The sequence below is a fragment of the Cervus canadensis genome, chromosome 26 (assembly GCF_019320065.1).
Source record: "Cervus canadensis isolate Bull #8, Minnesota chromosome 26, ASM1932006v1, whole genome shotgun sequence".
NCBI lineage: Eukaryota > Metazoa > Chordata > Mammalia > Artiodactyla > Cervidae > Cervus > Cervus canadensis.
In genome coordinates this window covers 4,630,999-4,649,246 of record NC_057411.1, presented here as the reverse complement: position 1 = coordinate 4,649,246, position 18,248 = coordinate 4,630,999, and the positions used below count along the sequence as shown (strand labels likewise).

Sequence of the window (18,248 nt, the reverse complement as noted above, 5' to 3'; positions counted from 1 at the left end):
AAACCTGTATGCAGGTCAGGGAGCAACAGTGTTAGAACTGGACATGGAACAACAGACTAGTTCCAAATACGAAAAGGAGTATGTCAAGGCTGTATATTGTCACCCTGCTTATTTAACTTAAATGCAGAGTACATCATGAGAAACACTGGGCTGGAAGAAGCACAAGTTGGAATCAAGATTGCCAGGAAAAATATCAATAACCTCAGATATGCAGATGACACCACCCTTATGGCAGGAAGTGAAGAAGAACTAAAGAACCTCTTGATGAAAGTGAAAGAGGAGAGTGAAAAAGTTGGCTTAAAGCTCAACATTCAGAAAAGTAAGATCATGGCATCTGGTCCCATCACTTCATGGCAAATAGATGGGGAAACAGTGGAACAGTGGCTGACTTCATTTTTCTGGGCTCCAAAATCACTGCAGATGGTGATTGCAGCCATGAAATTAAAAGACGCTTACTCCTTGGAAGGAAAGTTATGACCAACCTAGACAGCATATTAAAAAGCAGAGACATTACTTTGCCAACAAAGGTCCGTCTAGTCAAGGCTATAGTTTTTCCAGTGGTCACGAATGGATGTGAGAGTTGGACTGTAAAGAAAGCTGAGCACCAAAGAATTGATGCTTTTGAACTGTGGTGTTGGAGAAGACTCTTGACAGGCCCTTGGACTGCAAGGAGATCCAACCAGTCCATCCTAAAGGAGATCAGTCCTGGGTGTTCATCGGAAGGACTGATGTTGAAGCTGAAACTCCAATACTTGTGGCCACCTCATGCGAAGAGCTGGCTCATTTGAAAAGACCCTGATGCTGGGAAAGATTGAGGGCTGGAGGAGAAGGGGACGACAGAGGATGAGATGTTCGGATGGCATCACCGACTTGATAGACATGGGTTTGAGCGAACTCTGGGAGTTGGTGATGGACAGGGAGGCCTCGTGTGCCGTGGTTCATGGGGTCGCAAAGAGTCGGACACGACTGAGCGACTGAACGGAACTGAACTGAACTGAACTCATACTTTAGCTGTGTCCCACATATTTTAGTGGTTTATTACATGATTATCAGTCTAAATTATTTTAGCACAGACAAGACTTGACCATGGATACTTAAATTATAGTGAGAATAAAAGAATAAAATGAGAGGTGAGGCAAGGTGAAGGCCCACTGGTGAGGAACACTGGCTGAGATGCAGGCAGCAGCCGCGGGGCCTGGCGAGAAGACCATGGGCGCCTCAACCTCCTGGGGCCTGCTCCCCCGCGTCCCAGCTCCGCACCACGAACCACAGGAGGTTCCGGGCCCGGACCATCTGCCCATCGAGCTGCTCCGGGAGGTGCTGAGCTACCTGCCCCCAAGCACGCTGCTCCGGCAGTGCCGCCTGGTGTGCCGGCGCTGGCGAGAGGTGGTGGACGGCAGGGACCTGTGGCTGAGCATCCTGCCCTGGAAACACCCCGACCTGTGGCCCGTCATCCTCACCTGCCTGCCCCCTGCTGGCGACCCCGGGCCCTGCATCCTGGGCCGCTTCTGCGAGCTCAGACCCATAGGGCGCAAGCTCACCGTGAACCCCCCCGGAGAAAGAAGACCTCTGGAACTGTATGATGCTGAGCGATCGCGATGACTCGGAGGAAGAGGAAGACTTGGGGGTCAGGCTGAAGACTTCTGGGGAGACGAGCTACAGTCCTGCCTACAGGTGTTGGTACAAGGGAGAAATTTTGGATCTGGAGGAGGAGGGCCTGTGGCGGGAACTCCTGGATAGTGGAAAGATTTGGATTTCTGTCTGTCGCCGCTGGACAGAACAACAAGGCAGTGACCGGATGTATCAGCTAGTCGTCAAGCTTCTAGATGCCAACTATGCCACTTTGCATTATTTCTTACATAAACGTTTTCCCTTCCGTCCGCGGACAGGCAGCTTCTCCTTTCGGATCATGCATGCGTTCACCAACATCAAGAAGGGCGTCTGCTTTGTGTTGTTTGACCACAGTGTCGAGGGCTATGACTCGTGGCCTGAGCAGTGTGGAGTCTCCAGGCCCCGGCCCAGTGTCATCGTACGGATCCGTCCCTAGGCTGTCCTTGTGAGACAACCTGACCGTGCCTTCCAGGAGCTGCGACCATTGGCCAGACCACCTCAATAATCAAGAGCTCGTAGCTCCCGGCATCCTGGGATCTCTCCTGGGTCCAGTCAAGGGTCCTACTGGGCCTTGTCTTTAAATTCTATGAGAAACTACGAGAAGAACGTTCTTACATCAGGGTTACTGACTGAATGCAGCCCCTGTGCTATGGAGTGGAGACACACGGGTGAAAACAAGGAAATGGTGAGAGGGCTCCTCACCCTCCCCCCAGTGCCAGGCCCTCTGGTTCAGCCCCCGTGCCCTCTGCCCTTGTCTTCTGTTTCTGCTGCAGAGGCTTCATTGATCACTTCCAAGAATCCCTCTCCTCATGTCTGAACCAGAAACCCATGCCTCTGGCTGAGTAATTCCAGTCTCTAACCTTCCGTGATTTCAAGACTTTGACCAGGACTCAGAGCTGAAAGTTAAACTAACTCAAAAAAATTGTTTAGAGGCAGAGGGTTCTGCCCACCCTGTGCACAATGAATTTGGTCCCCAGAGCCCAGCCCTATTCTGGATTCTACGGTGGATAGAATTATTTTGTTATTTTGAAATTCTTTTTGAATTTGGAAATAATAAATCAGGAATGTATCTTCCAGTCATAGTTAATAAATACAATATTTGCCTAAAAAAAAAAAAAGAATAAAATGAGAATAAAAGGAATATATGGTGGTTGTGGGAATTAAATGATTTAATATATGTAAAGCTCTCTTAAGAAAGTGTCTGGTTAAAATAAAGTTCTTTATAAGTGTGTATTGTTAATCATTTTGATAGTTGCTTTTTAAAATTTTTTTTTTATTGAAGGATAATTGCTTTACAGAATTTTGTTGTTTTCTGTCAAACCTCAACATGAGTCAGCCATAGGTATACACATATCCCCTCCCTTGTGAACCTCCCTCCCATCTCCCTCCCCATCCCACCCCTCTAGGTTGATACAGAGCCCCTGTTTGAGTTTCCCGAGCCATACAGCAAATTCCCGTTGGCTATCTATTTTACATATGGTCATGTAAGTTTCCAGGTTACTCTTCCCATTCATCTCACCCTCTCCTCCCCTCTCCCCATGTCCATAAGTCTATTCTCTATATCTGTTTCTCCATTGCTGCCCTGTAAATAAGTTCTTCAGTACCTGTTTCTAGATTTTGAATATATGTGTTAGGACATGATATTTATCTTTCTCTTTCTGACTCACTTCACTGTGTAATAGGTTCTAGGTTCATCCACCTCATCAGAACTGACTCAGATGCTTTCCTTTTTATGGCTGAGTAATATTCCATTGTGTATTTGTACCACAGCTTCTTTATCCATTCATCTGTTGATGGACATCTAGGTTGCTTCCATGTTCTAGCTATTGTAAACACTGCTGCAATGAACAATTGGATACATGTATTTTTTTCAGTTTTGCTTTCCTCAGGGCATATGCCTAGGAGTGGGATTGCTGGGTCATATGGTGATTTTATTCCTAGTTTTTTAAGGAATCTCCAAACCGTCTTCCATAGTGGCTGTATCAATTTACATTCCCACCAACAGTGCAAGAGCATTCCGTTTTCTACACACCGTCTCCAGCATTTATTGTTTGTAGGCTTTTTGATGATGGCCATTCTGACCTGTGTGAGGTGATATCTCATTGTGGTTTTGATTTGCATTTCTCTAATAATGAGCGATGTTGAGCATCTTTTCATGTGTTTGTTAGTCATCTGTATGTCTTCTTTGGAGAAATGTCTGTTTAGGTCTTTTTCCCACTTTTTGATTGGGTTGTTTGTTTTTCTGGCATTAAGTTGCATGAGTTGCTTGTATATTTTGGAAATTAATCCTTTGTCAGTTGTTTCATTTGCTATTATTTTCTCCCACTCTGAGGATTGTCTTTTCACCTTGCATATAGTTTCCTTTGCTGTGAAAAAGCTTTTAAGTTTAATCAGGTCTCACTTTAGTATTTATTTCCGTTACTCTAGGAGATGGGTCATAGAGGGTCTTTGATTTATCTCATTGAGTGTTCTGCCTATGTTTTCCTCTAAGAGTTTTATAGTTTCTGGTCTTACATTTAGGTCTTTAATCCATTTTATCTTTGTGTATGGTGTTAGGAAGCATTCTAATTTCATTCTTTTCCATGTAGCTATCCCGTTTTCCCAGCACCGTTTGTTGAAGAGGCTGTCTTTGCCCCATTGTATATTCTTGACTTCTTTGTTAAAAATAAGATACCCATAGGTGCACAGGTTTATTTCTGGGCTTTCTATCTTGTTCCATTGGTCTATATTTCTGTTTTTGTGGATAGTTGCTCTTAAGACACATATTTGTGTTATCCTTTCTCGCTGATTTCTGAAATATTGAGATTTGAATTTTCTCCTAACAAGTATTTTGCCTCTTATGTTCCTTTCTTCTCTTTCTCTCCTATCCAGAACATTGGTGTTATACACATTCTAAAATTTTTAGCCTTCATTTTTATATATTTTCTTTTCTTATCCCTCTTCCTTTTATTAGTAAAATAAGACTTTACCAAGTTATTTGATTATCTTTAATTCTCACATCTCTTGCAGCATATTCTGTATGTACTTTTCCAATTCATTACTTCCTCCAAAAGTTTTTCAATGTTGATCTTCACTCAACAAACCTTCTGAGACTTTATATGACTAAGAACATCTTTATTACACCTTCAGATTTGAATGGTAGCAGTTAGCTAGCCATAAAAGGTTCAAAAAAAAAAATAATAGGTTCACAATTCATTTCTTTATATATTCTAAAAATACTATGTTGCTTGTTTCCAGGGTAGTTATTGAGAAGTTTGATGTTATCTCAGTCTGTTTGAATTGCTAAAATAATTTACCAATAATTTATCATTGGTAAACAATAGAAATTTCTCAAGAAGTCCAACATAAGGGTGCCAGCATGGTTAGATTCTGGTGAGAGCTCTTTTCTGGTTATAGATTACTGACTGACATATTGTATCCTCATGTGGCATGGAGGCAAGAGAGCTTTTCGGAGTTCCTTTTACAAGAGCACTAATCCCATTCGTGAAGGCCCTATCCTCATGACCTAATTACCTCCCAAAGGCCCCCCGCCCCACTCTCATCCCATTAAGGAATAGGGTTTCCACATAGGAATCCCAGGGGATATGTTCAGTCCCTAACAGATGTAAATCTGATCTTAATCCTTTTTAGGTGACTTGTGGTTTTCTCTGAAACTTTCAAAATTCTTCTGTCTTCAGTATTGTATCTAAATGTGGGTTTTCCCTTCTCTACTTGGCTTTCTCTGAGCTCTTTGAAGACCTCAAACTGTGTCCCTAATTTGGGGACATTTATTTCCATTATTTCTTAGGGGTTCAAAATAATGTAAAATAATTTAACTATTTTCTACATTTCTTTCTACTATTTTTCATTTCTAAGGCTCATTATTACCTGTATGTTGGCGCTCCTGTACATACCCTCCATAATGGTCTTTTTACATTTTTTATCTCTTTTTCTGATACCTTCTGGAAGAATCCTCAATCTTACCTTCAAGTGCACTATTTTAAAGCTTTATTTATGCCCAATCCTTCCTCAAAGAAAAATAGTAGTATCAGATAACAAAATGTAACAAAAAAGCACTAATGGAAATATTAGGTATGAAAAAGTTCATAGTGAAATAAAGAGCACATGGGGATTGTTGGTGCCTTGACGAGAATGGTTTGACTGGAGCAATGGGAATAAAGTGATTAGAATAGGTCAAGAAGGAAAAGTGGGATGGAATTATTACAGAAGACTCTTTTCAAGGAATTTTTGCTATAAAGAGTACAAAAAATGGAATGGTAGGGTTCCCAAGGGATTTAAAATGAGAGATTAAAAATGAGAGGTATGTATACAAGTGGGAACAAGCCAATAGAGCAAAAATGACTAGGAATGTGGGCTTTATTGCAGGAGTCTTTCGAGTAGTAGAAGGAATGAACACTGGTCACAACTAGATGGAATAGCTAGAGGATTGAGATGGTTCATGGACATAACACGAGAGAAGGAAGTTATATGGACACAGTGAAAAAAGAAACAAGCTGAGAGTGAGATGGAAGGAGGATAGAAGGTCTGAGCAAAGAGAAGGTGTGAAATACTTGTTGGGGAAAAAAAAGGTGCGAATTGGTCAGGAAAATGTTTTTAAGTATTCTTACAGGGTGTTGTGGGCCCTTGATTTTCAGGGCCATATTTCAAGTGAAAAGAGTCAGCATCATTGTTTTTTTCTGCAGGCATTTTCGGCAACTTAGGTACAGGTGCAGAGTAGTTGAAGTAATTTCATATACACAAGATTTGAGTTTTCCGTTCACAGGGACAAGGGAATTGAGAGTATATGCAAGGAAAATAATGCCTATGCTATATAAAGAGGAAAGTGAGCGATGGACTTGTGGATGAGGGATCCACAACAACTGTCAGGATAGACATAATAAACAGAGTTACCTAGGAAGAGGACGAAGTAGCATGCTAATAGTTAACGAGAGTTTTGGAGGTAATGACAAGATCTAGAGCTGTGTTTTCAAACTACGGGTTGAGTCCCATTAATGAGTCATGAAGTCAATATGGTGGGTCAGTTTCTCAATTAACATTTTTAAATCCTGGCCACACATGAGAGTCATCTAGAGAAACTAAAGCTTAAAAAAGGAGCTCAACACCTCACTCACAGAGATTCTGACTTACTTGGGCTGATGCAAGATTCAGAAATTAGTTTTTTGTTAGAAAATTTCAGGTAACTCCAATATGCAAGCCTGGTTAATAACCACTGTTCCAAGAAGATATTGACATAAAGACCGAGGGTAGAAGTAATGGAGTTAAGACCATAAGCCAGGAAGTAAAATTTTCTAAGATGAAAAAAGAGAGGGGTATGAGATCAGATGTCTGATAGGTTGTAATTAGGTGAGGTAGCAGGTGGCATATTCAATGATAATTAATGTAGTCAACAAACAATATATACAAGAGAAAACTGTACACATACACACAAAGCATGTTAACCATTTTGTAGATGGATTTTAAACAGAAACTTTGACTTCATTTCTTATATTTTGAACTAAGTGGAAATAAATGTAACTCAGCTAAAAAAAGGGCCTGCAAATCTGAGTTCAGAAATTTCTCCAAATCCCAACATGATAAAATTTGATTTGAATAAATAAATTGTACTTAACTTTAGAATTAGGAATATTGCTATCATTATAAAAAATTATTTGTAAGAAAGAGAAAATAAATTGACTGGAAAGTTTATTGGAAAATCTATGTCAAGCTCCATAATTAAAAAATTTTTAAGACAAATTAAAAACATCTATAAAATACATTCAGTATTTTAAGATAAAACTACTTAAAAAACTGTAATATCATGGTTACGAAAATAACAATTATGACAAGCTATACATTTTTAATTATAGAAAACATTAAAAATAAAAGTCAATAAAATATGTCTTGCTGTTGTTTTGGGGAAAATGGGGACAAATATTTAAATATTATTTACATATATTTATTTAAAAATTTTTCATATGACATTGTAAATAGTCCCATTTCTATTGTAGTTTGGTGTAATACATGAATTCACACAGAGGAGATGGAATATATAAAACTACATAGATGGCAGAAAAGCCACATCACTCTCCAACACATATTGAATTATTGCAAAGGGCATAATCCAAACATATAAGGAATATTAATTTCATAAAAAGAGCACTGCTCACCCCTAGGTACACACAAACATTTACAAACTTCACTTTATTAAACCAGAGGAAGAAATAAAATGTATCATAAATAATTGGTCTTCCATTTTTTTGTTAGTTTTTAAGTTCTTTTTTAATCATAATGAAATCTATTAAGAACAGGATTTTCTTCAAATGTGTATGGTTCAAACACGATTCGCTTTTGTATGACAATCTCTTTTTTACTTATGTTCTTATATTAGTACCTGTATATATATAAATTCTTAAAGTTACAACTTTGAAATTGATTGTAAAAAGTTGCTTTCTATTTAATATGCCACAATAGGTCAGTGTTTACATGCTATTCTGGAAGACTGATAATTACAACACACAGATTTAGAAGCAGAAAACTGAGGATTATTGAATGTATATTGGAATCTTAACAAAATGTTTTACTGTATTTACCCCATATCCTTTTGCACTCAAAATTTTAGATTAGTACAGTGAGGAATTTTATTTACTGAAAAATATCCCAAATTTCTGTTCTATAAAATTCTAAATACAGCGTTTAGTTTAATTTTGATAGCATTTGTATTACATGAAGAGTCCATCTGATAGCCAAAATAGTATAATATTGTATGTAATATATGAATGTATCTTTGCCATCACAGTTCTTCTAGTTGGTAATAGCAAATTATATATGATAACCATTATTTTATCAAGACCTCTGCTATTATAAGAATAGACCTGAATATAATTCCCTCAATGACAGACAGCAAATTGGCAAACAATTAATATTACATTTAGAAGAAAAAAGTTAAAAATGACAGCCTAGCATCAAAGCAGGCTTTGTGAATTCATCCTTTGTGAATGCATTAAAAATATGGGTTATAAACACAGACACAGAAACCAAATACACTTTAAAAACAAGTACTGTAAGAATATTTACACACACATATTATGGCTCACAAAGAAAAAGATTATTAAAACATAATGTGAACAATAAATTAATTCACAGTATAAACACACTTTGAGGAGTAATTTAAGTCAGGAATAATAAAAATACAGATATAACATCAGTTAGCACTATGAATATATATTCTGTTCTGTCATACATATAAAAATTTACACACAGTACAGCTCTTTTAAACCAAATTTTTTACAAAAATATTCAGTGATTTAAATAAAAGTTGACAGAGGTAGGATCTGTGTCAATGTTCATGATTTTCAGGAACAAGTAATTCAAATATTTCATTACTGTTTGTCCTTTCCAACTCACGGAAAGCCATCATTCTGAAAAAGGGGGGAGAGGAAAGATGGGGTAAGAAAAAAATGATAAAATTAGTACACTCATGAAAAACTGAAATTCAGTAATGTTTTAACTGAAATTACAGTCTCTAATAAAAACTTGCCCACAATCAAGTTATATTTAATAGTTAAGAAGTACTGTTCTCTATTTTAAAAGATATTCTTCTTAAATTACGAAAGCATGAGTACTGAAAGAATGATCCGCAGTGAAAAGAACGGGGTCACAGAGAATGATAATTGAGAAAAATCACTCAAAACAAGAGCTAATATGATGTCTAGGTTTAAAATTACAAACAAGTACTGTAAATTATGTTGCCTGAGTCTTAAAATAGCATGTTTTAGGGAGAGTCAAATATTTTTACAATTATCTTAGAATTTCCCCCCAGAACAAAACAAAAAACTGATAAAAACTTATTGTGAAGATAATTTCTATTAGAATTATATACGTATGTCTATGCATGTGTGCATATTTATTACAAATCAAATATAAGAGAGAAGTATATACAAAAACGCTAATTGCTTATTTTCTCTGAGTTATAGTATTAAACATGTACATCTGGGTTCACAGCAGCATTTTCACAACAGCCAGAAGGCGGAAGCAGCCCAAGTGATGAGCAGATAAACAAAGTGTGTTATATATGTAGAATGGAATACTATTCAGCCTCAAAAAGGAAGGGAATTCTAAAACATACTCCCAACTTGGATTAAATTTGAAAACACTATAGTAAATGAAATAAGTCAGTCACAAAAAGAAAAATACATAAGGTACAAACAGTAGTCACATTCAGAGACTGAAATTGTAACAGTGGTTGCCAAAGGCTGGGGGAAGGGAAGACTGGGAAGTCATTTAATGAGTACAGTTTCACTTGGGAAAGATAAAAAAAGTTCTGGAGATTGATGGTGGAGTTGATTTTTGCACAAGAGTGTCAATGTACTAACTGCCAGAGAAATGTATACTTAAAAATGGTCAAAATGATAAATTTGATCTTATGTACATTTACTTCAATAAAAAAATGTAAAAAAAAAAGTGATTTTGGTTTTCTTTATACTTTTATATTTTCTCAGTGAGCATTTTTTTAGACATAATAATCAAAACAGTAAAAGCAAAACTGGATTATATAATTAAGGAAATTATAAACATGGCTTAATATGAATATTTCTATTCATTTATGTGTATTATGGGGAAACCCCTTAAAATTAGCTTTGGTGACAACATTAGAAAATATGAATGGAAATGTGTTAGCAATTAACAACATCACTAGGATACTTTGGGAATTTGTTAATGGTTGCAGATGTTTTCTGAACTACATCTACTAGAACAAAAAATGGAAAAAGTTTGGCAGGTATTCAAAAAGTTAAACATAGAATTACCTTATGACCCAGCAAATCCAGGTACTCCCAAAGATATGAAAACAGACTAAAACACTCTTGTACACAAATGCTCACAGTAGCATTATTCAGAATAGCTAAGAGGTAAAAACAACCTATGTGTCCATCAACTGATGAATGGAAAACAAAATGTAGAATAAACACAAATGAATATTATTTAGGGATGAAAGGATTGAAGTTCTGATACAGGCTACAACACAGATGAACCTTGAAGACATTACCCTAAATGAAATAAGACCGATGCAAAAGATAAATACTGTATAAATTCACTTAGATGAAAATATGGAATAGGCTAATTTTTAGATATAGAAAGTAGATTAATCCGGGGCAGGGGAAGTGAAAACGGGACTGGAGAGTTACTGCTTAATCAATAAAGAGTTTCTATTTGGGGTGATAAAAATTTTTTTTTTATCTGATGATTGTATAACATTGTGAATTTACTGCCACTGAGTTGCACACTTTACAAAATAGTTAAGAAGGCGAAGTTCATGTTATTTATATTTTATCATAAGCTAAAAAAAAGTTTTCTAATTCTTCCCAGCTTTAGAGATTGCTGGTATCCACTATGTTCTAGATCAGTGGTTCTAAGTATAGTGTGGAGATCCCTGGAGTGAAGCCTCTTTTCTTAAAACTAGGGAATTACTTGCTTTTTCACTCTTATAATCTCATGAGTGTACAGATAAGTTTTCCAGAGGCTACATGATGTGGAAGGCCAGTTAGTAAGAATTATTTCAGATCTCTGGGCCCCAGGGTCTCTGTCACAATACTCAATTCTGCCGCTGCGGAACAGCAATCTTAAGACAATATGCAAACAATTGGGTATGGCTCTGGTCCAATAAAGCTTAATTTACAAGAATAGCCAGTGGGGTGGATTTGGCCCCTAGGCCCTAGTTTACCAACCCTTGATCGAAAATGCAGCTGTGACTCAAGCACAAAAAAATGTTTGTGACACAACTGCCAAGAGGCTTTATAATGAAAAGCTGAAGCTCCATCTAATCACATTCAAATTAATGCAGCGGCTTAGAAGTTTTAAGGACACGGTAATTGCAGCCAGCACTGGGAAGTGGTCCTCAAAATGAAAGAAGAAAACACATGTTTTAATCAAATAAATAAACACAAAAGCACAGCAATCTGAAGTCATTTAAATGAAGGCCTCACAAATACTGATAAATCTGGGGTATCAGTATACTAAAGAATAGAACATAACTAATGTTGTCATGAGGATCCTGAGTCACTAAGGAAACAATTATTTTCTATATACTTCTACTGAAAGAGGCCAAAAAATAAATAACTTTTAAAAGGACTGAGGATTGACTTTACTATTTCTTCAAGGTAAGACTTGACTACCTACCTTTTAAACTCTGGATCTGACCCCTTCATTCCCATGTCCAATGTATGAGCACATCACCTTGACTCTTCCTCAAATATACTCCAGCTCTTTACAATCACTCTGGAAAACTGACTTGCCAAAACTACTCAAGCTTGAACGTATGTGTGTCCAGTGTGACCTAACAATTTCATGCCTAAGAGTATACCCCAAAGAAATGTATGGTATCTGTTCACCAACATAAGGTACTAGAATGCTCATCATGTTTCTATCTATAATAGCCCAAACTGAAAATAATCAAATGCTCATCAAAAACAGAACGAGTAAATGGACTGTGGTAAGTCCGCATAATGGAATATTATACAAGACTGAACCATCTACAAGTACACAGCAGTATAAACGAATCTCACAAAAGTACTGTTGAGGAAAAAAAGTCAGAAATATACTTCATTTATAAAATGTCCAGAACAGAGAAAAGGCATTTATGCTTTGAATAACCAAAACAGTTCCTTTCAGAGCAGGGATCACAACCAGCAGTGAAGTGCAAGTTGCTCAGTCATGTCCGACTCTCTGTGACCCCATGGATAGTCCATGAAATTCTCCAGGCCACAATACCAGAGTGGGTAGCCGTTCCCTTCCCCAGGGGATCTTCCCAACCCAGGGATCGAACCCAGGTCTCCTGCACTGCAGGCATGGGTTGTTTACTGTCTGAGCCAATTATGACCAGAAGGAAGCCCAAAAGAGAGGTTATATTTTGTTTATTGATCTGAGTGCAGGTTGCATAGGTGTGTACAATCTGTAAAAATTCACTCAGCTGTAGATACTATGACACAGCACTTTTCTGTATTTATTTCTGTATGTATACTATAATTTACTTAAAAAAATCTGTCCTAGCTTTCAATATTAAATAATATTTTCTGTCTTTGTCTATACTTCCACTATCTGTTATCTGTACCTTGAGTCTGGGACTTTATCAAATATTACTCTGTGAGATTTCATATTGTCCTTTAATTTTTAGATTAAAGTATAATATACATACAATAAGATGCATGGATTATAAATGTTCAGTTCAATGAGACTTTATAATGGTATACACCCATGTTATACAACATTCCATTACTTCCAAAAGTTCTCGACTATCTTTCTAGGCAATCTCTTCCCCACCGACTCAGAAAACAACTCTTGCAGTTTTTATAACCAGAGATTATTAATAGTTTTGCTTGTGCTTGGTGCTATATAGATACCTTTCTGATAATCAGTTTATATGTTCAGGAGAATGCAAAGGAGACCTCATAGTAGAACTAAGGGGTGGCGTGCGAAGACCATGCCGACGCATCTCTTGAATTGCTCGTTCTCTGTCAGTAAAGACAAAACAAGAGATTATAACAAAAAGTGGTATACAAATAAAAGGCTCTGTTACTGCTATAGGTTATGTAATTTCTATTCAATTAATCTGTATTTCTACTAAATTTAAATCATATGTCTTTATATAATTTTTAAGTTGTGGATAAAAGATTTCAATTAAAGGAATATGTACTTTAAGAGACTGTTCAAAGCTCCTCTGAATACACAGACTGCTCCTAGTTCTTCCACTTCTTGCACATAAATCTAGTACTCCTCCTTCTTCCTGTATCAAAATGCCCAAATGTTAGAAGTAAAATCATGTTTTCTTTTATGCTTTCCTTCCCCATGTCTGGGTCTGTCCCACAAAGCATAGTGACTATGTTGCCACCTCTACTGTGGGCTTTTCAGAGTGCCTGGATTAGACTTTCTGACTTGAACTTTTCAAGATCTAGGATTTCTACCTAGATAGGTGCTTCATAAACTTTTTTTTCCTTATAATCCCCTAAAATTTATTTTTAGATGTCCCCTTAGATGTCCTACCCTCTGTCAAATTTTAATACACAGATACACTGTTAATGTACTGTGGCCCTTCAGAGGGCCACAAATCATTGTAACACCTAAGGTTTTTTTGCCATTCCCTCTTCCTCCAAGAATCCATATTGTCCCCTGTGGTAATGATATTGACTCTTTAAGAATGCATGGTCTAGCTGGATGATAAAGAGAAGGAAAGACACAGATTCATGGGTAGATGTTTCCTTGGGGACCATGGGTAAGAAAAAGGAGAGGAATTTAGGGGGTCTCTAACCCAAGGAAATACAGAGCTTGGTTTAGGACCCTTGAATTGAAGAGAATTTCAACTGTCATTAACAAATGAAAATCATCATATACATTCAGTTTAGCACGCTCAGAAATGCCATCTTCTAAAGTACAAGAAAATAACATTGCTTTCAAAGATGCAATCTTAGGCTTCATCTCTCTTTGAAATCATAAATATTCATTTCCTAGCAAATTTCATCTATAATCTAAATTGCATATGACTTAAAAATTTTTGATGTAAATAGCTAAGAGTAAGATTAGAGAACCCAGAAAGCTGACCTAAATAAGCAATCTGACCACTATTTGAGAATGAAATCCATGTCTATGGTATTAATATGGTAGAAAAGAATAATGGAAGAAAAGTTAACTTGACAAATTGATTCACAAATTAGATTTGGATTTTAACTGTTAAACCAGGTCTCATTTCTATTTGTAACACTTGGAGATTAAATTTTTCAACATAATAAAGCTAATGAACTGAAATACAAGTGAGTGTGAAAATTACTACCCTGTAAAAATTAAGAACACAGGATTTACAGTTAGATTTTAGTCTTGGCTCTGCTATTTACTATTTGTGTGACATTAGTTTCTAATAATAATATAGGCACAATACTAGATAGTTAATAGGATACATACATAGTATATGGTATATATTTGTTAACGGCCCTTATGATCATCACTTATATGATAATTTGTATTTAGAATTTCCTGTTGGCTCATAAAGTTTTGGCTCTTGTAGAATCCTTACTACTTTGTTGATTCCCTAACTATATCCTTTGAAATAATGTCCTGATTTTGCCCTGAGGAACGCTATAGCTATTTATACAATACTTGCTACTCTGCTGTTTTATTATGGGGATATTATCTTATACAACACGTATTGCCATTTTAGAAAAAATTACCAAAGGAATTTATCTTCCATGTTAATGCCAAGAAAAGTTTGCTATTTATAAGCCATATAAAAGGCTTTTTGGAGTAGAATAGGGAATAAATAAAAACACTGTCCGATGTTAAAAATATTTTCTTACCGTTCATATCTTTCAGTTGAAATCTGCCTTTTCAGAACATCAAGATCTGTTTGTAATTGTGCCATTTTAGCCCGGAGCATGGTGTTTTCCCGGCCTTGACTATTTCTTAAAAATAAATTTAAAAAAATCAAGTAAGTAAGTAATAGATACTCTGTTTAGAGTCAAGTACTATGGAATTTTGTTTCTGTTATTAATAAAAACAAATGGAGGTGACATATAAGGATAAAAAGAGACTTTTCAACAATAACTTCATAATCGTCAGGATTTCCATCACGAAGTTTTCTTTTCATCTCATTTATAAACAAACATTTACTGAGCTTCTAATATGGGCTAGGCACTCCAGCAATGCTGGAGATGCAAATTTGAGAAGACATGAATTGCAACACTGAAATGTAAAGTATTTTTATTGGCTCTTTCTTGACTCCTACCTCGGGAAGAGTAATACTTCTGACTCCTTTTAAAAGTTAATTATTGGGACTTCTCTGGTGGTGCAGTGGCTACGAATCCGCCTGCCAATGCAGGAGACATGGGTTCAATCCCTGGCCCAGGAAGATCCCACATGTCACGGAGCAACTAAGCCTGCGTGCCGCAACCACTGAGCCAACGCTCTAGCGCCCACGTGCTACAACTGATGCAGCCCGCGCACCGCGAGCCTGCGCTCTCAGAGACCACTGCAGTAAGCCCAGGCACCGCAAGGAGGCGCAGCCCTGCCGGCCACAGCTAGAGAAAGCCTGCACAAAGGACTGAAGACTCAGCACAGCCAAAAATAAGCAGATAAATAAAGTTAATTAATTATTCTACTTATACTATCTATCCTGGGTTTCACTCCCTCTTCCAAAAATATGTCCAAACTTCTCCATCCTAAAAAGCCACCATCATCAATCTCGTAAAAAGTAATCCATGTACTTATGAGGGTCAAATTTCACGCTTTTCAAAGTTCTTTTCCTAATCCATAGCATGAAACACAGCCAACTCTCCCCATTCTGAAATGCTCTCCCTTTCTCTGATTTTCCTCTTTGTTCCTCAACTGTAGACATTTTTCTAAAGGTCACTCATTCACTTTCATAGGTACCATTTCTGTAGTGAACATACACAAATTACAACTCCAAACGTGATGTTTCTTCTGAATTTCCAACAGGAGCTGCTACATAAGCAAAATATTTTGGTTTGTTACCACTGTTCCAACTCCCATCCTCCTCTCCCCAAAAATTGAAAAACAAATTTTTCTTGTTCCTCCAGTATTTTTCTATCATTTTCTTTATGTTACAAGTCTACAAAAAACTACTCATATTGAAAAATTATTTGTGACAGACTACTTCCCTCACATAAGCTGATTTATGACACTTACAGTTTGCTTTCTGAAAGGGTCAACTTCTCTTTAAGTAGCTGAATTTCTGTATCCTTCTCATGGGAAGTTAAATGGGAATGAAATTCTTTATCTCTATTTGTCGCCAACAATGATTCAAGGTTTTTAATTGTATGTCTCTCACTCGACAGTTGTTTTTTTAACAGCTCTGACTCTGATTTTGTATTTTCTAATTCCATTGCAACCTACAAGAACAAAGTAAGATACAATTTTAGAGTTACTCTGAAATATTATCTGGAGAGCTATACACACATCAGTTGCTTTATTCTGGGTACTGATGAAAGATTCTAAAATACTTATTAAGTATAATAAAAACATCTTATTTTCACAATAATCTTTGTTATTTTTAGTTAGGATTTATTTTGACCATAAGACCTATCCCAACCCTCAAATAATTTTCTATGCATTATTTTGTCAAGAAAGGGTAATTAACATAAAACTCTAAAATATGACCACTTTATCAGCCAGGAGGCCCTTCTGGTTTATTAAATATATATATTCTGATTACACAGCCAAACCAGCTTTGAAGCTTCTCTGTCTCTGAAAATAAAGTTACTACTAAATGAGTGAAAACTAGAAACACTCATGTTTAAGAATACACATTGGGTTGTTTAAAGTAGTGCTTCAGTTTAGGAATGCAAAGTTCCAGCTTACTCAACTTTCAAATTAGAGTAAAATTTTTATCAGGAAAAATATTCCACTTAGGGAGGAATAAGCTGCTCAATTCTTCACATAAGTCTTAAACAGAGAAAATACACTGGGATATGTTCCTATTCTATAATTAGAAGACTCATGTTGTAAGTACCCATCTGCTTCAAAATAGCACCTAACTTCATTATCATATTTGCCAAAGAAATCTTGGCAATGAATCTAACAGTCAAATCTAGTTGTCAAACTCCTGTAGTCAGAAGTCACTGCTCTAAAGGGGAACAAATATATTGGGTAGTGAATTGTAAAGTAAAACAATTAGAGTAGGGCTAAATAAAATAGTATGCTACAAGACAATCTTCTTAAGTTCTCACCCTCTCAAATTCAAGATTTTTGGAATTCAATTGTTGGGTCATAATATCTTTTCCTGAATCAAGCTTAATACAAAGTTCTCTAAGAGATGACAAATCATTTAACACTGCTGCTTTCTCATCTTCTTGGTGTCTCAGCTCTTCTTCTAATCTAGAGATAGCTTTTGCCATTGATGAGATCTGAGATTCATAAGCATGATGTGCATTCATGTGCTGAAAATAGAAAAGAAGTAAGTACAAAATTAAAGTAACCCAATAATTTTAAAGGTTTGAATCTGTATAGCTACAATGTCACTTTATAAAACTATAAGAGCCAATTTTTGCAATTTAAAAAACTTTGCAATTTTAAGATACACTCAGGAAGTTCTCTGCTATTTAAAGATGGCCTATATAAAGCTTAAAAAATAAATTATGCATAATCATTAATCATGGTAACTATCTCATTTATATCTAAAAGATGCAAAGATGAAAATTATTGTTTTAGGATTGTGAACCTAGGGATCTCTGAAGTTAAATTTTTCCTTTATAAACTCTCTTTGTTAAAACAATGATGGAAGTAAAGAGGAGAGTCAAAGAGTTGGCTTAAAACTCAACATTCAGAAAACTAAGATCTTGGCATCTGGTCCCATCACTTCATAGCAAATAGATCGGGAAACAATAGCAACTGTGACAGACTTTATTTTTTTTAGCTCCAAATTCACTGCAGATGGTGATTGCAGCCGTGAAATTAAAAGACGCTTGCTCCTTGGAAGAAAGTTATGACCAACCTAGACAGCATGTTAAAAAGCAGAGACATTACTTTGCTAACAAAGGTCCGTCTAGTCAAAGCTATGGTTTTTTCAGTAGTCATGTATGGATGTGAGAGTTGGACTATAAAGAAAGCTGAGCACCAAAGAATTGATGCTTTTGAACTGTGCTGTTGGAGAAGACTCTTGA

At 36.5% G+C, this 18,248-nt stretch overlaps 2 protein-coding genes across 4 annotated transcripts in view; one reads left to right on the top strand and one right to left on the bottom strand.

The window, feature by feature from the left end:
• The first annotated feature begins 1,173 nt into the window (after positions 1-1,173).
• Positions 1,174-2,047, top strand: LOC122428001 (F-box only protein 27-like). The gene is made up of 2 exons (XM_043447615.1): positions 1,174-1,577; positions 1,675-2,047. Exons 1-2 carry the CDS (start codon positions 1,174-1,176, stop codon positions 2,045-2,047), a joined length of 777 nt encoding a protein of 258 aa, XP_043303550.1.
• Positions 2,048-7,850: 5,803 nt separating this feature from the next.
• The window catches only part of CEP135 (centrosomal protein 135), a 73,966-nt gene continuing 63,568 nt past the window's right edge, over positions 7,851-18,248 (bottom strand). For 2 of the 3 annotated variants that reach the window (XM_043448064.1, XM_043448066.1), the window contains 5 exons: positions 17,316-17,525; positions 16,276-16,478; positions 14,928-15,032; positions 12,984-13,094; positions 7,851-9,008 (listed from right to left, as the gene is read on the bottom strand). In XM_043448064.1, coding sequence (XP_043303999.1) covers positions 12,995-13,094; positions 14,928-15,032; positions 16,276-16,478; positions 17,316-17,525 — 618 coding nt within the window. In that variant the 3' untranslated portion in view covers positions 7,851-9,008; positions 12,984-12,994. The remainder of the gene's footprint in view (positions 9,009-12,983; positions 13,095-14,927; positions 15,033-16,275; positions 16,479-17,315; positions 17,526-18,248) is intronic. The other variant, XM_043448065.1, reaches the window with a different exon arrangement.

Bases quoted from the DNA above. Each gene is read 5' to 3' on its own strand.
- LOC122428001 (XM_043447615.1), top strand. From the start codon at position 1,174: ATGCAGGCAGCAGCCGCGGGGCCTGGCGAGAAGACCATGGGCGCCTCA. The intron at 1,578-1,674 runs GTATGATGCTGA...TCCTGCCTACAG, and splicing joins GAAAGAAGACCTCTGGAACT to GTGTTGGTACAAGGGAGAAA.